Source organism: Aspergillus clavatus, genomic scaffold, assembly GCF_000002715.2.
Source record: "Aspergillus clavatus NRRL 1 1099423829791 genomic scaffold, whole genome shotgun sequence".
In the NCBI taxonomy this organism is placed as follows: Eukaryota; Fungi; Ascomycota; class Eurotiomycetes; order Eurotiales; family Aspergillaceae; genus Aspergillus; species Aspergillus clavatus.
The window spans coordinates 590443-616417 of NW_001517108.1; the positions used below are offsets into that span (position 1 = coordinate 590443).

Consider the following 25975-nt stretch of genomic DNA (forward strand, 5'->3'; position numbering starts at 1 on the left):
AACCGTCGATAGTCTAAATCTATACTCCGTAGAGGCTGAGAAATGCACCTAGACAGGGAAGGGTAATACAGATTTATGAAGGGATTTCGATTGACACAAAAAAAAAGCCTGTAGAGCAGTAGAAGACATTATGAAAACGGAAGCGAGGGAAGGGCCTTACCCCTATTATCTGCATGGAGCAACATACCAAATCATAAAGAGGAAAAATCGGAGAGGGAGAAAGAAATGCAGGGAAAATTAGTAATAAAACGGTGGAGTCCAGCAATCTCAAAGGTATGGATGGCTTCTGTGTGCTGTCAATAAAGTGGGTCACTGTTGAGTCTACCTACTTTGAAGTTTGAGAGAAAAATACACATCCGAAAGTAAAGTTTCAATACAGCCGATCAAGTCCCTGTCCACAGTATGAAGCATATTGATTTGGAAAGTACGTTGTCGTTGTTCTTGTTGCTGAGCGCCCTCATGGGAAGACATTCTCAAGATTGTCCAAATGTAGTGTCTCATGACCTGATTTCACCATGGCGTCGACTTTATATTGACGTCCTTGTGTAACGCCACACTATGTCAGTGCCAGGTAGGACATTTACCCGATCAATTATCGGAAGCATTATTGTGTAGGAAAAGGGGCATCTAAATCGATCGATAACGATCCATCAGAGTGACGGCCATCGGTCAGCATCCGAAACACTGTACTTGTTCTGTTAAAACAGAGGATCATAGGTAGGAGTTTAGCATCCACGGTGATAGCATAAGTTGGGCTTAGGGATAGAGATCGCAGAGTATGTACGCAATAATGGACAACTGCCTATGATAAGCCTTGATGATGATAGTATTAGCTAAAAAGACTATATACCCCATACATCTGGGGACCGGATACAATGGTTGAACGTTGCCCACTACTGTCAAGTGCCCACCGATCAACAAGCTATTATTCGAGTCTGAGGCTTAAGCAATAACACTCTTTCATGTGCTCAAGATTGCAATTTTCTACCGATTTACTGAACCCATGTTGAAAGACCTCTTGTCAGTTGTCACTGATTACGGGATTAGAAATCTATGACGGGGCCTTGATATCACCCGTCACCCGTTTCTCTCTCCTTCGGCAAGTGTGTTTTTTGCCCACCCGCATTCCGGAAATCGTCGATTGGCGAGCGGGATTCGTTGCAAAAATGAGTTTCCTGTCAAACTCAAGGCACGTCTCCATCAGCTCAGGATAACGCGGGAATCAAACCATCAGACTCGGAGCTGACACTTATTTTTTTTTTTTTTTACCTTCTCTATATTTCTCATCTTTCACATCTCCTTTGGCCCCCTGTTCTCTTCACCGGCAAGCACTGGTGGGTTTGTTTGGGCCCGCCTGCGCGGGGTATGACCCAGTCAGAACGCCAATCACCAGCAATAAAACTCGCAACTCAAGACGAGGGCCTTTCCGAGGTTGGAACCTTGCATGATTGTTGCATTCCCAAGGTTTTTGCTTCCCACCCATACGGAGGAGGTATCATGCATGGTCTTCCTATCAAAAGCCCAAGTCAACCTCCCTCTTTTCCTTCGTAAAGGTAGATGGGAAATGGTTGATCCCATTACCATTACCCTCATCAAGGGTTTCTCCATCGTCAGTCTGATGATTCATGCGCCTGGTAATTGTCGTTCCAGAGCTTGGAAGTAACCCATTTTTGCCGGAATACTGCCGAACTTCCGCCTGTACAGTGTACACCCCATCGCGTTTGCACTGTGCACTGTAAACATGAGATATTGGTTTTGTTTTCTGATACCTATTATTTAGGCCAGGTTCGGAGTATCTCTTTCCATTTAACTTTCCGCGCCAGGTACTATATACACCTACCTACCTACCTACCTACCTACCTACCTACATACTCTGTAGGTACCTTTTAAAATCACCACTTATCACTGTTCCAACATCCAATGGGAAGGATTCGTGTTGTGCCGAACCCGATACCTATTCTCAAGGTAGGTAGGTAAATAAATAGTTAGTAGTCCCCCGGCCTGGAAATTAGATTGGTTACCGCGTGTCCAAGAACATCAAGTATATTACCTTACATAGTATACAATGCAACCATGACCTCAAGTTCAAGAGCTCTGATTGTGCCCCGGCGTGTGATGCGACAAAAGTACCATCTACAATAATAATGCCGCTAGTTAGGCAATCAATCTCCGAAATTATTCTATCCTAGGAAACTACGTAGGTCGTAGATATGGGGTGGGCATCTTTCAAAGTGACCGAGTAACTCTGTATTACTTGATACAACGCGAGAATCGAAGATCTCTGGATCTTTGTTCTAGACAACAATGAAGTCTCAAATCAACCATCAGCGGGATGTTTTTCGATCAGATAGAACAAGATACATTCTGTCTCGTCTGATGTTGCTCTAATCTGCTCAGGAGAGATCGAAATCTTGAGGATTACCAACAATATGTGAGATCTGGTATCTAATGAGTGTTTTTAATATCGTTGTTATTGGGTTGTTTCCTCGTGGTCTCCACTGACGCGTTCCTGACTTGCGCACAGAACCTATGTACTGTATCTTACGGTGTATGCAAGTACTATAAAGTTGCAACTGCCCATAGAAGTACCCCTGTGTCTATGTAGACTGAGGTAACAAGGTACAAACTATATAATACTTCTACGTCTTGGAGAAGAAATTATGTAAGATGGTCATCAAGCATAATATTGCCACAAATTAATTGGAACCTCATAATAATGCTTTCTGTCGATATCACACTGCCATGTCACGATAAGGTATCAGTGAATCTTACCTAAGCTTCTGTTGTATTCAGTACAACACAGGGGTAGAACATGGGTACAGAGCAGACGGTAACAATTATTTTCCGTGTTCCTCTCCTAGCTTTCCATCCTCTTCTCCAAAACAACCTACGTAGTAGATCAACCTGGCCAACCGAACCACCTATTTTACCCAATACAGTCCCTCAGACTAAGCAGAAAGAAGCTACTACCGGCATCAGCCGCCATTCGAAAACCAAGAAAATAACTACTACCTACTAGTAGTCTAACCATTTACCAATATTCTTTTTCTTTTTTCTTTTCTTTTTTTTTTTAATCGTTGTTATCGTTGATACCTACCTGCTCCTTGATCTGTGTCCAGATTAAATTTGATCATTATCTTCAATCAGTGGGACAACCTCTTTCCAAAGCTTCTGTCATAATTATTACACGACCCTTTGAACCACTGCGTTGTTTTCTGTCCTTTTTCTTTTCTTAGGTTTTCTCTCCGTTAAAAGCCTCCACTAAGGGAACCAGCACGCGCACCTCGCTTTTCCCCGACCTACACTACACTCTCTCTTCCTTACTAGGGACGCGCTATTTTGGCCCGTTACCCAGATCGTTCAAGCCGTTCCTCGGGCACGCCATATTAGCCCATCTTCATCTGTTCCCTAAAATCCTGACTAGCCTACTCGACTATCCTGACAAAACGTTGGCCAGTGATCTTGGATGGTCTCCACGGGCGCATACGCTAGGTTCACAACAGTCTCCCTGCGGCCGACCCTCGAGACTCTCGACACGCGCACCGTCTGTCCCAAGTCGCGGGTAGACTATCCAAGCTCCAAGCCTCTAACAGCTCTCGTCCTACTCCGTACTATAAGTTTTTTTTCGACATCACCCTTGATATCGTCGCCGATACCGCAACACACCACAACGGGCAAAACCGCTGGAAGCGATACCTCAATTGAGGAGACATAATACGAAGCATATCCAATCAAAGGGAAAAAGGGGGAGCCCGGTAAAATCCTAATCTCGCCACTTTTCTGCGGAGAGCTCCGCTCTTTGGAAAGAAAACCAAAAAAAAAGAGGGGATAGAATTTTTTTTATAAAAAAGAAAAAAAAGAAAAGAAAATCAGACAAGGAAAGCTTAGCCGGAAGAAGTCCACAAGAGCCTACGGAGTACATCTTCCTCGAGGACACTGGCCAACTAAGTGACTACTGAGGGGGAAGAAACCTATACTGCTGCTAATACCAAGTATTGGAAAGGAAGGGAAGAAATTGGTATTTACAGTTGTTTTGGGGGCCCTGATATTTCACCATACAAAAGTGGGTCAGGGTTACTGGTAACGGATCCATCGCTACAAAGCGACGGCACTCCGACTCTCCAAGTCCAAGAGTCAAAACAGAGAGGAGACAAAAGGGAAGAAAAAAGAAAAGAAGAGAGAGGGAAAAAGAAAAAAGAAAACAGCAAATCAAAATTCCTCAATCACGGAGTCCAGTACGGAGTATCCGTAACGAGAATACTAGTACCAAAATCCGCCCCCTCTTCCTCTGACCTTGGATCACTGGCTATTGTCCTCTCAGTCTCCTCCTCTCATCGTCTCCTTTTTACCACTACGAAAGATTACGGGGTCCACACCTAACCCATCGCACCCTCGGATCCCACGAGGTGCTCTTGAATTTTTTTTTTTTTTTTTCTTCTCTCTTATCCTCCTGCCGAAAAGCAGCATCGCTCCTTCGTCCATCTGAAGCCTTTTAGGCCGCCTCTTCTGCCCAGGTTTCTTATCCGGGTGGAGTCCAACCAATTCTCCCACCGTCTCGATTTTTAGGGTGATTAGTTTCTCTGGGTTGCCACTTGATCGAGACATCGTCTTTCACACTATTTCCCTTCGAGCCTGGTGACTGATTTTATTTTATTTTATTTTTCTTTTTCGAAACTTTTATCTAATCATTTCCTCGTTTCGCTTGTGGACGCCTTGGCCCTGGGTTGTTTTCTAAACCCTCTTTCCCCCCGACCAGGCCTAAAGTGACGGTTCCTTTTTTTCTCCCGCTGGTTCCTCGTGCTGCTGTGCCTACCGCCACCTGCAAGGCATCCTCCATCCACCCTAAAAGGCGACTAAGCAATTAAGCATCATCTTGTTCCAAGCATCATATCTATCCCCCAAAGCCAGCAACAGGTGCTTTTCCTACTATCTTTATTCACCTCTTACACCTCTTATTTCTCTGTCAATTTTCCTGTGCGCAGTGTGCTTGGCTTCTTCACTACAGAAGCTCAACGCGCCGCATTTCTTTTCTATTTTCTTTTACCTTCGATTCACTTCTTGATTACTCGCTTCTAGTGTGAATTATCACACATCGAGTCCTGTTCTCCGATACTGTTTCTGGACTGGGCAGTTTCCATCCAGATTCACTGAAAAGTACGTCCTGAAAGAAAGAAGAAGAAGAGGAACGAGAGAGGGAGGAAGCAAGACAGAGAAAGCAACGCGCCACGAGATCACTTTTTCTGAGATCTCCCGCACTATCATCTCCTCCCCCTGCTCTAACTCGATCAACTCGACGTTCTTATTTTTGGTGTCCACAAAGCTCATTGTGATTCTTCGACGCGTCTAGAAACAGACACGCGAGTTTGGAGGAAGATCAGGAACGTCTCTGGTACCGGCTGAAATCTGTGTTATATGGACAACAGACCTGCCTCCGAGTACGCGCAGTCAGGTTCGCTCTTTCCGTATTCACCGTCTGCCGCCGCGCATTCTGAACTCCCAGCTGCAGACCAGGCTTCTGCTGCTGCCACTGCTCAATACACGCCTCAGCCCGAGGTTCGCCCTACGCCTCAGTACACTCCTCAGCCCGAGGTCCGACCTGCCTCTGCCGCCGCCGGCGCTGCCGCCAATATTTCGTCCTCCAACACGCCGCAGTCAGACTACGGTCTGAACCAGCCTTCCGCCGCGCGCTCGCCTGCGTATCCGGACTACCTCGCCCGCCCACCTCAATACCATCACGCCCCCAACACCCAGGCCGGTGGTGCGGCAGGTATGGCTCAAGCAACAAGTCCGTCCATGACCACCCTCCATGATGGACACCACAATGACCATCGCAATCACGCGAACGTAAAGTCTGACGCGGACGTTCCTATAGATCCCTCAATCGCGGCCTCCAGCCCTACCTATCCTCCTCCCTATTCTCCCTACCAGCCTCAGGGTCATGACATGGCCCAATATCAGGGCCATCCTCCTCCACCGCCTCCTCAGATGTACACGCGTCCGGAATGGTCGCATGGTTATGGACAGCACCAACACGGTCTTCCTGGACCTTATAGCTCTCCTGCTACAACGGTTGGTCCCGCCTCCCCTGCCGCGACCGCAGGGCCGCGCCCTGGCCAGGTATGTTTTTGATGATTTCGGCGTCTGGTTCCAAAGGCTTGCGCTCTTGCGTTTTTTCTTGTCTCGGACGCCTCTGGAAATTTGAGGTCTCTGCCAGGCTGCCTGTCGGGTTGTGGAACACGGCTCATTTTTTCTTTTCTTTTCTTTCTTTTCTTTTCTTTTTTTTTCATTTACATGGAAATGATCGGTTCGGAAGCTCATTCACGATCTTTTAGGTCTATTCGTTCGTTCCTATCCCTGGTGCGCAGCAACATAAACGACCTCGGCGCCGCTATGAAGAAATCGAGCGCATGTACAAATGCGGCTGGAATGGGTGCGAGAAAGCGTATGGTACTCTCAACCACTTGAACGCGCATGTTACAATGCAATCGCACGGAGCCAAGCGAACTCCTGAAGGTACGTCTTTTTTAAGATGCCTTTTTTTTTGGCTCCTTTTGTTTTAAGGATATATTTCATCTTTTTTACCGCCATATCCCGAAATCATTTTGGGGTCACTTTGTTTGGGGTCACGCAGTTGTTTTGATTAGGTTGTTGCGGATATTCGCGCACTAGTCGAGTTACACTGCTTTAGCGCCGCGGATCGCAGTAGTGCAAGACGCCGGCGTGGAGTTAAACTCTACATACCACTGCAACTTGCGAATCTAATACCAACGCCCCCCCCTCCCTCTGCCAGACTACTTATCCACTTCTTGACCGGACTTGAGCATTAACATGTTATTTCCTCACAGAGTTCAAGGAAATTCGCAAGGAATGGAAGGCTCGAAAGAAGGAAGAGGAAGCTCAGCGCAAGGCTGCGGAAGAGCGTGAACGTGCGGCCGCCGCACAGGCTGCTCAAGCGAACCAGGTTGACGCTCAAGGTCCTACCGATCCCGCTCAGGCTCAACCACCTGCTTATGCCGGCGGCGTTCGCCCCCAGCTGCCGCCCATCGGCTACCAACCTGCTGACGGCCAAGTGCCTGGGCAGTACGGTGGTGCCGGTGGCATGGTGTACCAGGGCAATGGTCAAATGGCCTATCCTCCCACGAACTATCCCCACTCCCCGTACGGACAAAGCGGGCAGGTGTACCAGCAACGTAAGTAGCCCGTCCTTTGTTCTCCTTGCATTGTCAGGACCGGGCCAAGAAGAAGAAATAGAGGGGAAATTGAAATGACAAAAACACAAACACACATACACACACCCGCTATACCCAGTCAGCATGCCATATGATATGGCAAAACAGAAACATTTCAATCAGGAGGCCCTTGGATTTGTGACTCTAGGGATTATAGCTGATCGATGATGGCTTCTTACAGAAAATCAATCGACCAGCTACCCACAATAGATGCCCAAGATTCCTGTGTTCTCTCAGGTTGCATAACTAATATCACTATCTCCCCAATCCCGTATCGCCATCGCGGATCTAATTCTTTAAAGTCTTGCGCACATGATACCATCTGGCCTTGATCATTATTGTCGAAGAGCGGAACGCCGACTTATGCTCTATTCTTGTTATGTTCTTTTTTGCCCCCTTTTTGAATTAGATCGCCTGCGAACAAGAAGAGAAGACAAAATTTCGTTTACCGTTTTATCAAGGACACCGTTTCCCCGTTCCTGCCAGAGCCGGCTTCCGGAATTGTCATGGTTTGGGACACCTGGCGAGGCACTTTGCATTGGCTAAGCATTTCCTGTGTTGCATGTGGATATTTATTACTTTCACGCTTTTCCCCTGACACCCATCAATATGTCAACTCTGCTTCGTGTTGAATTTCTTCAACCTGTCTTTTCATCCTCCATTTCATCTCGACTGATGTTTCTATTTCCCTTTTGATTTTGCCTACACTGGTTGGTTTGAACTTGTGCATTATGTCCTTTGCTCAGTGGGCCTCTCCATACGGTCATGATATTGTTTGGTGGCTATAGTCTTACAATTCGAACTTGTTCAGTCTCTCCTCTTATCTTCTGGTGCTCCGGATCAGCTTCCTGCATTCTCTGTTCTATGGCATCTTGCAGACGAGCTGAATTGCGGCCTGCTACTGCAATGACAATTCTTCTATGAATCTAATCCTTGAGTTCGTCGAAGACCACCAGCATCAATACACTGCGTAGTTTATTGTTCAAAAAACATGCAAATCTTCATGACTTAGAGGAGTCCGTTAGATTAGGCACGGGCTCTTTACAGTCCGCAATAGCTTGACAAAAACTGCTTTGTAAACTCAAACTTATCAGGTCTGTAGAGATCTGGCTAATGGTTGTTCTGATCGACTGAGGAGTGCGTTCGGCTTTTGTAGCGTCTTGTTGGAGTTCCCACATTCGTCGAGATTGGGGAGACAGGTCCTAGACTAATATTTTATAAGGCTTAGCCGTAAATAAAGCTGGCGGTTCGACTAGTCGATCTGGAGGCATGTACTTAGGCCGTACGGGACACTAAGGTAGGCAAGGCCGCAGGAGACTAACTAACTCAAGCCCATGCCCCATGGTCTCATAAGGCTGAACCAAGCCGGGGAATGTGCTACGGACTACGGAGTACTAAGTACTACTAACTACGAACTACGAAGTACAGAAGTAGTAGTATGGACTAACCGCGAAGGGTTATCCATTGGTGCCTGAGGCTTGAGGTTAAAAATGTGCTGACTAGTACGGTCTGCCTAAGGCCCCAAGCAATGACAGCTCGGAACCGGAGTCATATACCTCCGTCGATGGTTAAACTGCGCTAACCGCAGATTGTCTAGCCCGGACAGCTGCGATAACTGTGATAGCACGAGACCATCTTTTTTTTGGTCCGATTTCCTCGTCAGTAGCCGTTGGAAATTGATATTGTGTTTCATATTCTTTATGTGTTTGAATTTTTCTCTATCACCAAATACTAGCGCTTCTACTGTCTGTCAGTGGCCTTTAAGTTCTAATTGAAACGGAAAATCCAAGCCTGTGACATTGCCGAGACGTTCCTTTTGCTCTCCTGGTTCGATTTGCCTTCGAAAAGAGACGGCTGCCGTGGTGCTGAACACGGTTTATTGCGAAGAGAAAGGTTGGAACTGGCTATCCAGAGCTCGGCGACAAAAGGGAACAGGGGAAAGTCAAGGTTCCACTGCTCTAAATGCTTCGCTGTAGCAATGCGGCTGCGCTTCGGACAGGTGTTGAATATACCATGTCGTTGAGGCGTCTAACATCGTCACGATGGACAAAGTCCGCACCGGGCATGTTCTACGCTACTCCCCTTGCGCGCGCCGCACAGCGGGGTCTCGTCGGGAGACAATTGCCGTCCTGGAGATCAATCGCCGTGAAGCAGTACTCGACGGAAACTTCGGTGTCAGATCCCACGGCTGAGGTGGGTGTTACGACCACAGAGACGAGCCCTGCAGATGTTGCCGAGCCGCAGAAAGAGGTTCGGAAGAAACGACGGGACGATGGAGGCGGGTCGCTCTTGGATCTTGCCATGGGCACATCCTCCACAGCGCACGGGGAAGACCCCGAGGCTATGGGGGCGACAATATCCAGGAAGGTGGTGGAGATGGAGCTGAAGTGGTTGAAGGACCCGAAGGTGCTGGCGGACCGAGTTGCGAGAGTCCTGCAAGCGGGAGACGCACCTCTGGCGGTGGCGCTTATTCGCAAGGCACAGATGGAGAAAATGGAGTGCACAGTGGCTTGGAACCACTTATTCGAGTATTGTTTGAAGCAAGGAGAGCCTAAAGCTGCGTTCAAATTCTGGAATGAGGTGAGAATCCTTTCTTTTGTCGTCAAGCTTTAGCTAATCTCTGGGGTTCTATCTTGCAGATGAAGAAGCGTGGACGAAAGCCGAATTCATGGGCCTATACAATCATGCTCAACGGTCTCAGCACATCGAAGAAATCTCAAGGGTTCAACCCGGTGAAAACGGCTTTATCCATCTACAGATCCATCTACGCCAGCAACTCTGCCGTCAAACCGAGTATCATCCACACCAATGCCATGCTCAATGTCTGCTCTCGCCACGGAGATATGGATACGCTGTGGGAAGTCGCGGGTGAGCTGCCGGAGGACGGGCCCGGTTCGCCAGATCCCTTAACCTACACCGTCATCCTGAGAGCAATTCAGAACGCCGCTCAGCGGGACGTGGAAAAGCTGGGACCTTCGGATGTTCAACAAATACTGGCCCGGAAGGCCCAGGCTGTCAAGGAAGGCAAAAGGATCTGGTCTGACGTTGTCTACCGCTGGCGCAAGGGTCAGATCGCTCTAGACAACAAGCTTGTGGGCGGCATGGCCAGCCTTCTTCTAGAAGGGGCAACTCAGCGTGACTGCTATGACATCTTCGCGTTGATGAATCAGGCGTTTGGAATTCCTAACCTTGCGAGCAAGCCGCCCCCCGAGGCCCAACACACATCCGCACGACCTGGACAGTGGAACACTTCAAGTGAAACAAAAAACCTGGAAGACGTTCCCTTTGTGGATGCGGACAACCGTGTGTACAGGCCGACAGAAACCGAGACAGAGCCAGCGAAAGAAGAACAAGAAGAAGATGAAGATGAGAACTTTGAGAATCTTTTTGATCCAGTGATCCCCGTCAGCCCCGGATTCGCACCAAAGACACATTTGATTACAACTGGAGGACCTGGTCCCCAATTTATCACTGCTGGCAATAAGGAACTCTGTACGATTTTGGAGGCTTGTCTGACCATGACTCAGGGGCTGGGTCTTGCGAAGAATTATTGGCAATACCTCACGGAAGAAGGCAATGAACACATAATACATGCAGATATGGGATCTATTCATGCTTATTTACGAATCCTCAGGCTGGCCCGTTCTAGTCGTCTTGCCACCGACCTTATTCGCTATATGCCTAATCCACAGCCAAAGACATTCCATATTGCCTTGAGCTGTTGCCGTCGAGACCGCAGGAATATGAATGCCCTCAAGTATGCCAATGAGCTTCTGGATATCATGTCCAAGACTTTGGTCCTTCCTCACCCCAAGGCTCTCGAAGATTACTTGGACTTCGTGCAAGTCTTACTGGACAACCCGCAACACCTCATGGCATTGAATGGACTGAAAGTCAAACGGAATCCCATGGATCCTCTGGCCACATTAGGTCGCAAACTACGACTCGGCTTGCTAAGCTTCGCTGTGCAAAATTTGCAACCTCATATCACAAAACTCAAAGAAGCCATGGAGCATGGAAGGATTAGTCGGAACTCATCTCTGGATCGACCCAGAGATCAAACAGAGCAATCCATTTCCGGGTCTCTTGCGCTGAAGGTGTTAGTTCGGACAAGAGGCTTGATTGATGAGCTTTTGAAAAGTGAAAATACTCCTCTACTCAACAAGTATGACTGCCAGCAATGGAAACGCGAGGCAACCGCACTTCGCAAATTCTCCGATACTGAGATGGTCAACAAATTCAGAAACACCCTCGTGCACCCGACGCCGGCGCAGCTCACAGCCTTTGAAGAAAAGCGTGATATCCCTGTTGATACTCAAAAATGGGTCAAGTGAGCTTTGTATATCACAACGGAACTCATCATGGAACATTCCAGGCCTTGTTTGATCCTTTTTATGGGTTTATATAGATAATCACCTCAGCAAATGTTCCATTCTTGGATCTGGCATTTGCATGCATATCATGGGCGTTGGGGTCAAAAGACTTACATGTACATTACGCATATAACTTTGCATCATTTCTTCTAGCATTTGAGGAATCTCTATTCAATCATGTATTATGTTCCAGTTTTGTACTCTATTCTAGGTGGATCGACTCCCAGAATCAATCGACTTTCATACCTATCACATTATGAGCATCATCTGGAGCCACTCACAGTATATCCAAGCGTGTCCTCGCCAATCCCCATAATGAATCCCTGAGTTCACCTTTCTTCCTTTCTTCGCCTAATGTAATTCTCACAATCTCTCATTCTCCTGCATGCAAATGATGGCATGTTTCATCTGATGTCTACATTCAGGGTACTATTCCGCCTGCCCGTTTCGGCCCGTGTGCGTACGTAATGCCACTCTAGCCTCTCCGCCCTGAGACAACAGCAATGAGGGAGACTCCGCGGACTGCATTGACAAGGACTCTCATGAAAGACAAAAGGGTTTTCTATTTCTATTACTCACTTACAGCTGTTGAAGGACTAGAATATCCGTGGATATAGAGTCTCTGTGCGACAAGCAAGGCTCCTGTGTTTAATCATTTTGCGATTGGACCTAATCCGGCACCCAAACAATATACCTGCCTACTACAATGGCCAGCACCTCGCACAGCTCGCACAACTATCCGCACATGGAATTGCGTGATGATGAATCGATTCTTGATGACGATGTGATCGAGGCTGATGATGGTGGGTTCCCTCTTATCTCTTTCAAGTGCATATCGACTTTATAATAAGTACTCTCGGTTACCATAATAGAGCTATTGCTGATGCGTCTCGTACTATCGTTAAACAGCCCTCGATGCCGAAGATCCCCTGTCCACTTCCGACACTGCTCCGCTCAGAGGCAACATCCAGTCCGGTCCTTCAGGTTCAAGCCGAGGAGGATTCGGAAGCAACCTATCGAGCAACTACCTGACATCTACGATCCCCGGAGAGGACCGTCGCGCAACTCAGAACACCATCGATGAAACAGTGTGGGAGACGCTGTCGCGCGACCTGCGAGCGGTATGGGAGAAGATGCGCCAAGTGCTGTGGCCCAAATACCTGATGGGAGGGATGCTGCAGCGCAGCGGAGGCGGCATCGGGGCCGCGGAGCGAGGAGAGGCCACCGGGTTCGGCGGCGGAATGAGGGGCATTGTGGGACGCTGGCCGGACGCCGATGTTGTTCTACAGGGGGGGATGAGCGAGGGTCTGCGCGACTGGGATCTCTGGTGAGTGTTGCGACTCTTTGCGGGACCGCTTGGAAGCGTTGGTTGAAACCGGGATGGCTAACATATCTGATACCGTGTGTAGGGGTCCGCTCATTTTCTGCTTGCTGCTGAGTATGTTCTTGTCGATGCGTGCAAAGGGCGAACAGGCATCTCTTGTCTTTTCGGGTGTCTTCTCGATAGTCTGGATTGGGGAGGCTGTGGTAACATTGCAGATCAAACTGCTTGGCGGGAACATGTAAGTTTCTCCTCTAGTGAAGAGGTCCATAGGGGGGGGGATTCATGAAGGACTACCACTAACGCAAGCCTTCCGGGGCGACTAGTTCCTTCTTCCAGTCGGTTTGCATCATCGGCTACACTCTCTTTCCCTTGGTAATCGCTGCGCTGCTGAGTGCATTGGGCCTTCCGACGATCGCTCGGATACCCGTTTACCTGGTTCTCATCGCATGGTCCCTTGCCGCCGGTGTGAGCATTCTAGGTGGTTCTGGCGTGATCAAGAACCGGGTTGGTATTGCCGTCTACCCTCTATTTGTCTTTTACATCGCGATCGGGTGCCTTTGCTTCATCAGCTAGGAGATTGAAGATGCGAACCGGCCGGCCTGGTATCCTATCATTCATTAAGCCAAAGAATGATCAAACAATACTACGATCGCAATGATGGGATGAGTGGATAGTGGAACATGAACACCAAGTATATCCAGCATTATCAGTGATTGGGCTTTCATTTTCCGTCTTTCTGCCAGCTACATGTACTCTTAGTAGTCTTCCATCATGTTCTAGATATCCAATGATTGTTTTGTTTTTTCATGAGGACCGAGTTCTGAGTATAACTTCACAGTACGGAGTATTCACCCTCTGCTTCCAATCATTAAGCAGGGTGGAGCCGAGCGGTGACCGGGCGACCAGACAACACAACAGCTAGCTCAGCATCACGATAACTGGAGACTCGGACCTCATATTCTGTTTCATCACCATTCCTGTCCGCCTCTTTGACAGTGCTTTGTCCCGAGGTCTTGCCTTATTCGAAGGCGGCTATTCGCAGTTTGACCGTTTCTGCTGGTGGATCCAATCCGATCGTCGCACGACGCAAGCGTTGTCACGATATTGATGGCACCAGCGACTCCGTTCAGCAACCCTCAAGCAGTCTTCTCAATTCCAGCACCGATTATTCTTTGTCGGCCAACTTACACTTGAAATCTATAGTTGGTTCAAGTCTCGATCTTCAACTTGATCCTCTCCAAGAAGGTACGTCGGTCGGCCCCGTTCGCATCGCACGTGTCGGCGAAGCCTCACTGCACAGCGAGTGGGGCTCAAACGCCTGCTGCTCTGTGTTGTTCTCCCTTTCTCTCCCTCGCGTGTCTTGAAACATAGTGACTAGAGAGGATTTGCGCATTCTACGATATTTGTTATCTGACAACCATCTTGGGTGAGCTTCATGAGCTAACAATGCGATAGTCAACGTCATACGGAGCTCGATCTTCCGTACGCGACGTTAGGGAGGGTGAAACTCGATCCTGCTATTGCAACAGCCTTTTTTCGAGAACATATTTTTTGGAACTGGCCGTGAAAGAAATTCGCAGAGACGGCGTCCGATCCACAACCTGTTGAGGCGCTGGAGGGTATGCATTGTTCCTCATAGTGCCCATGAACTCATTATTTTCTTGCTGGGCTGGCGGAATTCAGACTGACAACATTGCTTGTTAGACAATCCTCAGAACGAAGCTATGGAGACCAAAGGTACGAGAAAACCTGATTATTATGCTTCACCATTGGAGTTCGAAATCATGCACATCTGCTGCAGGAAGACGATGTTCTGTGCTGGGCTGACAATCTCGTGTGCCTACAGAGACCGCCGCGGAAGATAGCCACGGCTCTGATAACGATGGTAGCCGCCCCGTCCGACAGAAATTGAAGCAAACGTCGATTACTTCGATCCCGCTTGAACAGGCGGCTAATGACGATAAAGAGACCACCGGGAAGGGGACAGACTCAGCCAACGGGCCTGAGAGGTTCCAGAGTGGTTCGGATAGTCGGTCGAGCAGCCGCGGCCGGAAACGGTCCTTTGAGGACGAGGAAGACGAGAACGACGACGAGGAACACGGCCACAGGCGCAAGAGATCGCGTGACTCTACAACCGAGGGCGACGATCAACAGCCCCAGGCTGAGGTTAGCAACTCCAGGAAAATCCTGAGCCCGAAGAAGAAGAGAAGCAGGGACCAACTCGATAAAGAGGAGCCCAAGCTAGCTGCTTCGGAACAAACGGTTAGCAAGACTGAAATCGGGGAACTGGAGAAGGAAGGACAGCCTGAAAAGAAGCGACACCGTGATAACTCGACAGAGAGGGAGCCAGTAAGTAACAATCACATTGTCTTGGTTGCTGCTAGAACGACCACCGATTCATCTTCTCAGGCAACGATCACAAGTGCTTTTGCCAATACGTCCTCAGTCTCTCCATTCGGTTCACTTGGAGCGACAGAACTAGAGGAAAAGCCTGCCAAAGCGGCCGCGGTAACTTCCAATTCGGCCTTCGCTTCATCAAGTTTGGCGGCGTTTGCTAGCTCAGAACAATCACCCTTTGGTTCACTTGGAGCTTCAACACCATCTGTCTTCAAGTCGCCCACTCCGGCAGAGGCCGAGAAACCAGCCACAACCGGGTTCGCAACTGCGGTGGGTACTTCGGGCTTTGCATCATTGGGTTCTGGATTTTCAGGCTTCAGCGGTGGCTTCGGGGCCGCTGCGAAATCTGGGGGGCTTACCAGCTTCGCTTCTCCCGCTGCGACTAGTGCCCTGGGTAGCAGCACTAAAGACAAGCCATTCGGCGTAGCAGAGGACGAAGAGGCAGAGGAAGAGGAGGGCGAAGGCGAGACTCGGCCCAAGGAATTCGAGCAAGAAAAGACCGATGAGAGGTTTTTTGAGCAGCAGAGTATGTGGCAATCCATTTGCACCGATCCAGTCTCCGTGCTAACCATCTTTCTACAGTCGAAACGGGCGAGGAAGAAGAAAAGACATATTTCAGCTGCAAAGCTAAACTCTTCCAATTTACGAATAAGGAATGGAAGGAGCGCGGTCTCGGCACATTCAAGGTGAATGTCAAGGTAAAGGACGGCAAAGAGGATAAGAAGGCAGCTCGGATGCTCATGCGAGCCGACGGCGTTCTAAGAGTCATGCTCAACTCACCTATCTTCAAGGGAATGAAGGTTGGTGACGGTGCTGGCAGCGAACCAAAATCCAAGCAGATCCATCTGGCTGGTGTCGAAGATGGCCGCACCGTTCCTCTCCTGCTGCGGGTATGTATTCTTTCCATACACTTACAAAACAGAACATGACCACTGATATGGCACTAGACGGGCAATGAGGAGCTTGCTAAGGAGCTCTATCATGTTATTCAAGATCTGCTGCAGCACCAATAGATGCGCGCAAATACTGCGGAGATGTGGTCCTTCCAGTAGAGTCTTGCTTAGGCGACAAGGAGCAGAGTGCGCTGGGTCAGACCCTTTCAAGGTACTCATTAGTACGACTTATTTTAGAGACATACTCTTACGGATTGACAGACAGAGTAAACTCGAACGACACGGGTTGACTTTCTTGCATTTACTGGCTGGGGTGTAGGTTGTCTGGGGCTTTTGGCTTGGGCTTTGGAGCGGCACCTGAAGCATCTACACTTGAGGTGCAAACTTCTTTTTGTGTGTGTTAGTTAATACATATTCGATTCTCTTCATGTCATTTTGCTTTTCAAACAAACATATTCCGCCTGTGTACGGTTCTATCTCTTGACCATGTTGCCCTGTTGTATGAGCGACGCTAGTCCTCAACTGGATATATGACAATGGAGTAGCACGTGATTCCGCGTCTTCCCTTTGCCTCGCGGAAATCTCCCCGTACACCAACAACTTCAAATGAGCACCATTTGACGAATTGCGACCACAATGGGGCATCAACATGGCTGGACCAGTGTTAGACTCGGCGCCGCAGAGCCCTGCACTGAAAAGAAAAAGAGCCGATGAAGCAGATGGCATCAGCAATTCCATATCCACACCCAACACCAAATTGACCACCGCGTCTCCAGAGCAAACCCCCTCTCAGGAACAACCTGTCACCAAAAAGAAGCGGGGAAGACCTCGCAAGACAAAACCAGATGACGAGAATCCTATCCCAAAGAGCGAAACAACAGCGCAACCCCAGACCCCTGCACCCGAGCAACCCAAGCCAAAGCCCCGATCCTCCAGGACGCCAAAAGCAAAGACAGAAGCCGAGAGCGCGGCACCCCAGCGCACGCCCTCTTCACCCTGGCCCGAACCCCTCAAGACGCTCTGCCAGACCCACCGCGCCTTGAATCTGGTGTACACGTTCTGCTGCACGCGAAAGCATTTCGCCACGACGTTCGAGAATATCCGGACTGCGGTGCAGGCTCAGCTGGGCGGGCGCCGCGAGCTGACGGTCGAAGATATCGCGCGGGTGAAGGTCCTTGTGCCGCGGGCTGTGAGGCTAGAGTATGTGGACGAGGCTAAGCTGGAGGTGATGACGGTTGGGGAGAAGGAGACGGCGAGGAACCATGCGTATGGGCTGTCGCGTGCGGAGGGGGAGGAATGTGCCGATGGGGGTAGCGGTGTTGAGGCGAAAGATGTGCTGCTGTTTGAGTTCGTGGATGGGGATTTGAAGCGGGAGGTGAGGCATCCGAAGACCGGGGAGCCGACGAAGCCGACGCGAAAGATGAAGGATGAGGACTTGAAGATGCCGGTGTACAGCCAGAAGCAGATGCTTGGGCTGATTGAGAAGCGGAATAAGAAGTTCTCCGACGCCATTGATGCGTTTCTGGTGCAGTGCGAGGATGACGGCGCCGAGCCAGTGGAGAGGTTGGAACGGGAGAAGGAGGCATGGATTCCCACTCCTCCCTCTGCGGATAATAGCCCGCAAGCAGAGGCTATTTCGAAACTACCCCGGGAGATTCCCAAGGAGCGCAAAAGCATGGCAGAAATTATCGAGGAGATCCGGACAATGGACTGGTATTCCGCGCAGATCGTCCCTGAAGGCCATAGAGTGTTTGATGCTCAGGCTCCTGTGTATGGAGACTTGACCTTTCAACTTTCGCAGGATCTTGTCAATGCGTTGTATAACACCAAGGGCATCACGCAGTTCTACTCGCACCAGGCGGACGCGATCAACTCCCTCTATGCAGGCCGGAACGTCATTGTCTCTACATCTACAAGCTCGGGCAAGTCGTTGATCTACCAGGTCCCCATGCTCCACGAGCTGGAAAAAGATCCCCACAGTCGCGGAATGTATATTTTCCCTACGAAAGCCCTCGCACAGGATCAGAAGCGTAGTATGAAAGAGCTGTTGCAGTACATTAATGGCTTGCAGGATGTCATGGTGGAGACCTTCGACGGCGATACCCCCATGGAGAACCGTAACCTCATCCGTGACGAGGCGCGCATCATATTCACCAATCCAGATATGTTGCATATCACGGTGTTACCACAGGAGAGTTCGTGGCGAACATTTCTCAAGAACCTCAAGTTCGTCGTCGTCGACGAGTTACACGTCTACAACGGGTTGTTCGGATCTCACGTTGCGTTCATCATGCGACGTCTTCGCCGAATATGTGCTGCAGTAGGCAACCGACATGTCAAATTCATCTCTTGCTCCGCCACCGTGGCCAATCCAGAGGCACACATGAAGGCGATCTTTGGCATTGACGAGGTCAGGTTAATTGACTTTGATGGCTCTCCTTCGGGTCGGAAGGAATTCATCTGCTGGAACACCCCTTTCAAGGACCCCAACGACCCGACATCTGGTCGCGGAGACACCGTTGCTGAAACGGCTCGTCTTTTCTGCCAGCTGATACTCAGGGGAGCTCGCGTGATCGCTTTCTGCAGGATCAGAAAGCTATGCGAAGTTCTCCTGCAAGCTGTTCGGAATGAATTTCAGAACCTCGAGAGGCCAGAGGTGGGCAAGCTCGTCATGGGCTACCGAGGTGGTTACAGTCCCCAGGACCGACGACAGATCGAGAAAGAAATGTTCGACGGTCATCTGATGGGGATTGTTGCGACGAATGCTCTTGAGCTGGGCGTTGACATCGGCTCCCTTGACGCTGTGGTCACTCTCGGCTTTCCCTACTCCATCTCAAACCTGCGCCAGCAGAGTGGTCGTGCGGGACGACGCAACAAAGACTCTCTCTCCGTGTTGGTCGGTGACAGGTATCCAGCCGATCAGCATTACATGAAGAACCCAGATGAACTCTTCACCAAGCCGAACTGTGAGCTCCAGATTGACCTCGCCAACGAACTGATACTCGAAGGGCATATCCAGTGTGCCGCATTTGAGATGCCCATCCGGCCAGACGAGGATTGTGTCTACTTTGGCAAGCAGCTGCTTGTGTTCGCAGCTACCCGACTGGTTAAAGACAGCTTTGGGTTCTACCATTGCCACGAGCGATTCCGACCCCATCCCTCTCGATGTGTCCCTATCCGAGACACGGAGGACCAACACTTTGCGGTCATCGACACCACAAACGCGCGCAACATCGTTCTGGAGGAAGTCGAGGCCTCTCGCGCCTTCTTCACCATCTACGAAGGCGGCATCTTCCTGCACCAGGGACAGACGTACCTAGTCAAGGAGCTGAACACGGACCAACGGTTTGCCCGCGTGGTCCGGGTTCATGTCGACTGGAGCACGATGCAGCGCGATTACACAGACATTGATCCGATCGAGACGGAAATGATGCGCCAGATCAACATGGTCTCGGCGTCCCGCGCATTCTACGGCTCGGTCCAGATCCACGCCGTGGTGTATGGTTTCTTCAAGATCGACAAGCGCGGACGCGTGCTGGACGCCGTGGCCGTGGACAATCCACCCATCGACATCTTCACCAAAGGCATGTGGCTCGACGTTCCCAAACGAGCCCTCGAGATCCTCGATTCCAGACACCTCAACGTCGCCGCCGCCATCCACGCTGCCGAGCACGCCGTCCTCTCCCTACTCCCCACCTTCGTCATCTCCTCGCCGGGCGACGTCAGAACCGAATGCAAAGTCGCGAAGAAGGAACTCGGCCGCAACCTGAAGCTCGCGAACGAGATGCGCGATCGGCAGACCGCAGAAGCCGCTCGCAAGCTCCAGCCCCCGGCCCGGCAGCGGCCCGCGCGGCTGACCTTCTACGACGCGAAAGGCGGATCGTGCGGCTCCGGCATCGCCAGCAAGGCGTTCGAGTTCATCGATGTACTCCTCCGCCGTGCGGTATCGCGCATCGAGGCATGCCAGTGCGTCATCCCGCAGGGGTGCATCGAGTGCGTCGGCGACGAGCGCTGCCAGGAGATGAACTCCGTCATGAGCAAAGCGGGGGCGGGCGTCGTGCTGCGGTGTCTGCTCGGGTGGGATGTAGACATCGACTCCTTGCCCTGGGGCGAAGACGTCGTGGGTGAGGATGGACTGGCGGAGCTGGCGGGCGGTCTGGAGACCGTTGTTCTAGCGACTGAGGTGCCCTGGCGGAGCAGATGTCAATCTCGCGAGAACCAAGTAATTATTAATCAATAAATGCTACACTTTGGGTTGACAAAACGTCGGCGCAGAGCGCTGGCGGAAACAATGCTGGCGCTAGAGAGAGCATGACAAGAAGCAAATCAAGGTAACCGTCCGACATCTATGGTATATCACATTTATGCAAAAACCAACAGTCCTTCAAAAAAAAAAAAAGAAAAGAAAAAGAAAAATAATTACCATAATTCTCCACCGAGCTCTTAGATAACCTTAGGGCAGGCATATCCAAGAACGCGCCGGCGGCAAACAAGAATGAATTTCTAGTATGACATGATGTATATAGTAGTAGGATGCAATCGGAGAGAGAAGATATCTAAACCACCCGTCCAATATAACCCAAAGCAAAAATAAATAACAGAATCGCTGCACGCCAGCCTCCCAATGCTTCAGCTGTGGGGATAACCACATAGATATGACATGATGATAGAAGACGAAGAACAGATGACGACGAAGATCTGGCAAGAGAACCGTGTCTTGGGGTATATAGGTTTGAAAGAACAGAGATGGATAAACCCAAAAGAAGAACAAAGTACAAGAAGTAGTGAGATTGTGTTCGAAATGCCTGTTCTCGGTGGAGTCAGTGATTGCGGAGACGGGAAAAAATTCTCCATCAATGAATGAGGAAGATGAGAAGGTGAGAGCTGATCGGGCAACTGAACAAGATCCGGTTGAGTGGGTAGAGATACAGTCGGCCCGCTAATATAGACGAAGCAGCGGTTCAACGCTGTATAGTAGATGTATAAAGTACATAGTTGGGTGATAAAAATCCGTCTAAATGCTTGTGTCGTCCAGGTGCGACTCTAGAAATTTGCTTGTTAAGGGACAAGGGCCGCTTCCTGAGCATCCTTGATTCCAGGGGTTCGCTCCTGAGGGCGGCTCGTCGGAAACCGTCCGAAGCGTCGATGGTCGAGGTTCCACAAACGCCTTAAATTTTCGGGTGGATGGAAGGACCATAAGGTCAAGGAGCATCCGGACCGATAGACGCCAGACTCGTCTCGCTCTCAGTGTCGTCGAAATTCAGTTTCCAGAACATGGTTCTCATATTGCGAACATTTTCCCGAAAGTCATCTCTAGCGTGGACTGTCCTTTCTTCTGTCATCGCGCGAACCTCACGGATGATCTCCGGGTAGCCTGAATCGTCTGGAAGCCACCAGTGGTTGATTTCGGGCAGATGCCATAGAACCGCCAAGCCAGCACGAAACTTTGGAGGCGTGATGTACCTTGTTATGGTTAGTTAGGACTGCGGAAGGGGAAACAAACGTTGTCAAGCAACGAATGATCACCGCTGCAACAATTCACCATAGAAGATAAGACTAAGACATACCCATTTTGCTCCATCTTCGCGAACTTCTCACGGGCCCACATCACATGCCTGTTGTCTCTAGGGAGAAACATACTCGCCATTCCTACGGAGTTCTTAAACGCGAACATATAGCCACTCTCTTTCTCGGGCCACCGTGCGATTGTTTCAATACGCCGACATTGTTCCATGGCGAGGCTTTCCAGCTCCGCCATGGATGATTGTTGGATGGCTAATAAGGACTGATACTTGAACATCGCTTTTGCGGCAAGGTAGTCCAACCAAGCGAAGTTGATCTCCCATAAAGGACCGGTATGAAGACTGCCTGGAACATAGAGATCAACGATATCGTCATCCGTCAAAGGTTCCTTGTTTGGGAAGTTGGTGACAACGTATTCCGAATCGTTGAATAGTTCGAGGATGAGTTTCATTCGCTCCAACAGCTCGGCAAGCTGCTCGTTTTGAACGGTGAAGTCTTCGATCGGAATCAAGCCACGCGATAGTTTTGCATACAACGAGGCCATCTCTAATCCAAATCGACGGTTGATTGATGAAGCAAGTGCGATTTGCTTCTGGGGATCTTCAGGAAATAGGGCAGCTTGCTGAGCATCATATTCTTCTTTGGCCATGTACCACTCCCGACTGAGGACCGTCTCATTTCCAGCCAAGAGTCCCGCGACGATGTCGAATCGGGCATGCCAACAAAAGAGATCGCTGTGCAATTCATTGGTTTTGATAGACTCCGGCGTCAGGAGCTCGCGAACAAGAGCATGGGCGGCTTGGTGGTGGTCAATCAGGTTTACCCAATCGCCAATAAATTCCTACATCCAGCAAGCAATGGTTAGTTTTTTTTTTTTTTTTTGTTTTCCAACATAAACAGGGAACAACACGATGGTTTAGAAAATCATACCTCGAAGGTTGTAAGTGCAAGAACGGTGATTAGCATTGGCTCACAATGCGGCTCCCCAGATGCCAAGGACTTTCGCAAAAGCTTCAAAGCTTTGTCGTAGTACTGGAGAAAGATATAGAGCTTCCCGGTACTGGTCTGCACGGAGTGATGGTATGCTGCGAAACCAACGACTGCATACAGAAGAGGTTCGTATTGCAGAGCGGCTTGGATTATGCTCTGACGGAAAAAGCGGTCAAAAGTTGACTTCAAGAAATAATGACGATAGGACATGTGATCTTGATGAAAGGCAAGGTAGAATCGTATATCGTCTGGGAGATGCGAAGCGCCAGGAGGGCCGAGCGACTCTGAACCGAACAGTCCCACACTGGCCGATCGCGCACTCATAGACTCAAACCTCGAAGATGCCTCGGTTGAAGGCGAACTGCTACCATCTGCGTGCGGAAGACTCGGCTCGCCCGCTGGTTGTTTCGTTCTGCGCCTCCACAATGATTGCACACTCCTTTTTTTCGCGACACCTGGTTTGGTTCCCGGTGGGACTGAACTCGATGACGGGGACAAGAGGGGACCCGATCCAACACTCCCATCTTCTGCTTCGCCCTCATCCACGATCGGCTCCAACGTATGAATATCGTCCAGTTCCAGGTGGCTGGACGAATCGCTTCCCTGCGACGGCGGGCGATGCGCTCTCGGCTTCGACCCCGAGCGTGTGCCAGCCTTGGAGGATGTGCCCGTCGCGGTGGGCGATGGATAGACACAGTCGCGATTTCCCTTGCGGCATCTCTCGCAAATTGGGCGGGTCTCGTCGCACTTGATCCGGCGGGATCGGCAAGTGAAGCAGCCGCTTCTTGTGCGCTTGTGCTTTTTCTGATCGGATATGGGTTGCAGCAGCGATGGCTGTTGCGGTTGCTTCGGTGGAGCCCGGGGATACGGCGGAGCCGGAGGGATGACTAGTTGCGGGGGGGCGTTGTGCCAGAAGGCCACACTGTCGGGATACTGGCCAGCACCGAAGACCGAGTAGGCAGGGATCTGAGTCGGCTCTTGGACTGGCATGGTGGCCGATAGATAGCCGGTCAAGGGGGCTTGGGCCGGGTCGAACGAATGCGCCATGGCTGTAGGGATGGCCAACCGAATTGCATCCAAGGAGCAACGCGGATAAGCTGCCAAGGTGGCGGCATAAGCTGAGGAACGATCAGCTCGAACGGTCGGGGAACCTCTGGAAGAGAATCCAGGCAGCTCGCATGTTCCCGGAAGGGAACGGGGGAGAATAACGGTGCGCAGTCGATCGAGGGGGGTGATGGAGCTTTGAGGGAAGAAGGGTCTGCTCGGTGAGAACGGCCAAGAAGAGATGGAGTGAAGAAGAAGGAGAGAAGAGGCGAGAGACCAGCTGGATGGGGGATGATGGTTTAGAGCAGAAGAATGGAATGATTGGAAATTGATGGTTGAGAGGAGATGGTTGGAGGATGAAAGAAGGATGGATGGATGGATAGAATTGTCAAGGACAGGCAGACCAAGATGGCGGCGGCGGAAAGTGATGATGGTACTACTGGGTACTAGGTCGACCAAGGGTACCTAGTACTTAGCTTTTAGTGCGAAATCAAACTGAATAAGCCGGTACTAGGTACTCTGCTGGGCTGTAGGGAGTAGGGACTAGGGATCAAATCATCAAACCCACAGACAGAGCTAAGTCTAACTAACTACCTAACTCGCACGTCGCAACTACTCCTCCGTCGACCAACGGAGGAGGGGAGATGGCCGGGAGGGACGCAGTAGTTCGAGGGAATAATAGTAGAAAACTATTAGGAATAGATAGACTGGTTAGTGTTTACTGCTCCATCAAGCGGAAGCCAAGACTCTTTATTGGCACAGGAGTCCCGAAAAGAAGAGATGGATCATACAGTAGTGTAGCCTGTGTATGTACTACTATCTAGGTAGCCGTAAACTGAAGAGAGATGGAATAGATAGATAGATAGTCTTCTACTAAGGCTAAGCAATATCGTGTTGATCTCTGGAATCAGATCATTTATGCTTCTTGATGGAGACGGCGGCTTTACTCCAGCCCTTTTCTTCTTTTCTTCTTTTTTTTTCTTTCTATTCTTATTATCCCATTGAAATCGACAGTGAACTGATCGTATTACCCATCCATTGCTATGATTTGTCTTCTGGACCATGGATGATGACTTCACAACTGCTGGTTCTTGTGCCGGCTTCTCCCCGGGATACTACCTACTAACCTAGGACCCAACGGAGCTTCTCAGCTCACAAATATCTTTGATGTCATCGAGATGATGGCGAGAAGTCCAAGGTAGTCTACCGTTGGAGAGAGGGGAGTGCAGCAGGATCCCTTAATACTCATCGGGGCTGATCAGGACTATCATCAGTCAATAGTCCTCTAACTCAATAGACTGTGGGACATGGGGAGTATGATTCAGGAAATCCGTCGATGGAGAGAATTGGGAGGGACTCCGGAGAGGGAACTCTGCGCCAAGAAAACCAAGACAAACGGACTGGTCGCCACATCCGTTGATGTCGGATGAACGATTTATGCAGATTGCAGTTGTGACACTTGTGACGATTCCTTCTTTCTTGATCCATGACCAGTCATAGTCATGCAGCATGCTAGATCCAAGTACACGTCAAGATACAGGAGACTTATTGCATCGAGCAATAGGACACACGATTGATTTCCTAGTATGTACTGTAGAGTGTATCCCGTAGGTCGTACAGGACTCATTATGATCATAAAAAGGACAATTCAAATCGATCAACGAGCTAGTTAGAGTGCACAGTCGACACCCCAAATAATAATGCCAGGTAAAAAAAGGAGATCCTGTGGTCCAGTGGAAGAGAATGCAGACCAAACCGCATCTGGTGAACCTTGAGAGCTCAAGTGGGTACCTTACAGCACCAAGGCACTACTAGTCTCTTAGGGGTAAAGCAGCATGGCATATTGGAAGCCAGCTTACGGTATAGCATCGACCCATTATATCACCGTGTTACCAACTTGGTAAGGTCCTTGACTCTTTGAAAAGGGAACGAACTGGTTCCCTACCTTTGGGGATGGGATGAGATAAGATGGTAAAAGGTGGTTGTTTTAGGTATAGCGCGGGTTGCTCTGAAGTCTAGATCAACTTCAGGTCATCTATAGAATTTATGTGGCAGTTGTTAACTTGTTAGTACTTAGTAAAGGCGTCTTAACATAAAAAAAAAAAAGAAAATTGGATCAGACCACTCATTAAACCCAGGAGACTAGTGAGCTTCCAGCTTCTAGTATGATTCGAGGCCGCCATAGCAGCACCAATTGAAGCT

At 49.8% G+C, this 25975-nt stretch overlaps 6 protein-coding genes across 6 annotated transcripts, besides 8 other annotated features; 5 read left to right on the forward strand and 1 right to left on the reverse strand.

The window, feature by feature from the left end:
• Window positions 1-1834: 1834 nt before the first annotated feature.
• Window positions 1835-1867: a microsatellite.
• Window positions 1835-1872: a microsatellite.
• A 1168-nt stretch (window positions 1873-3040) lies between these two features.
• Window positions 3041-3072: a microsatellite.
• Window positions 3073-4642: 1570 nt separating this feature from the next.
• Window positions 4643-4662: a microsatellite.
• A 750-nt stretch (window positions 4663-5412) lies between these two features.
• On the forward strand, window positions 5413-7198 carry ACLA_069770 (putative C2H2 transcription factor (Con7); the record flags this gene model as incomplete). Its single annotated transcript, XM_001275371.1, has 3 exons — window positions 5413-6117; window positions 6333-6513; window positions 6846-7198. The coding sequence occupies 3 exons, from the start codon at window positions 5413-5415 to the stop codon at window positions 7196-7198; spliced, it is 1239 nt and encodes a 412-aa protein (XP_001275372.1).
• Window positions 6247-6284: a microsatellite.
• Window positions 6247-6289: a microsatellite.
• Window positions 7199-9191: 1993 nt separating the features above from the next.
• On the forward strand, window positions 9192-11563 carry ACLA_069780 (pentatricopeptide repeat-containing protein; the record flags this gene model as incomplete). Its single annotated transcript, XM_001275372.1, has 2 exons — window positions 9192-9809; window positions 9869-11563. 2 exons carry the CDS (start codon window positions 9192-9194, stop codon window positions 11561-11563), a joined length of 2313 nt encoding a protein of 770 aa, XP_001275373.1.
• A 745-nt stretch (window positions 11564-12308) lies between these two features.
• Window positions 12309-13499, forward strand: ACLA_069790 (Yip1 domain protein; the record flags this gene model as incomplete). The annotated part of the gene is made up of 4 exons (XM_001275373.1): window positions 12309-12405; window positions 12512-12929; window positions 13012-13164; window positions 13250-13499. The coding sequence occupies 4 exons, from the start codon at window positions 12309-12311 to the stop codon at window positions 13497-13499; spliced, it is 918 nt and encodes a 305-aa protein (XP_001275374.1).
• Window positions 13500-14650: 1151 nt separating this feature from the next.
• Window positions 14651-16336, forward strand: ACLA_069800 (Ran-binding domain-containing protein; the record flags this gene model as incomplete). Its single annotated transcript, XM_001275374.1, has 5 exons — window positions 14651-14663; window positions 14773-15275; window positions 15336-15849; window positions 15906-16213; window positions 16271-16336. 5 exons carry the CDS (start codon window positions 14651-14653, stop codon window positions 16334-16336), a joined length of 1404 nt encoding a protein of 467 aa, XP_001275375.1.
• A 529-nt stretch (window positions 16337-16865) lies between these two features.
• On the forward strand, window positions 16866-20456 carry ACLA_069810 (ATP-dependent 3'-5' DNA helicase; the record flags this gene model as incomplete). The annotated part of the gene is made up of 1 exon (XM_001275375.1): window positions 16866-20456. One exon carries the CDS (start codon window positions 16866-16868, stop codon window positions 20454-20456), a length of 3591 nt encoding a protein of 1196 aa, XP_001275376.1.
• A 146-nt stretch (window positions 20457-20602) lies between these two features.
• Window positions 20603-20632: a microsatellite.
• Window positions 20633-21417: 785 nt separating this feature from the next.
• ACLA_069820 (Zn(II)2Cys6 transcription factor) lies at window positions 21418-23776 on the reverse strand (the record flags this gene model as incomplete). Its single annotated transcript, XM_001275376.1, has 3 exons — window positions 21418-21679; window positions 21784-22580; window positions 22670-23776. The coding sequence occupies 3 exons, from the start codon at window positions 23774-23776 to the stop codon at window positions 21418-21420; spliced, it is 2166 nt and encodes a 721-aa protein (XP_001275377.1).
• A 324-nt stretch (window positions 23777-24100) lies between these two features.
• Window positions 24101-24157: a microsatellite.
• Window positions 24158-25975: the final 1818 nt, after the last annotated feature.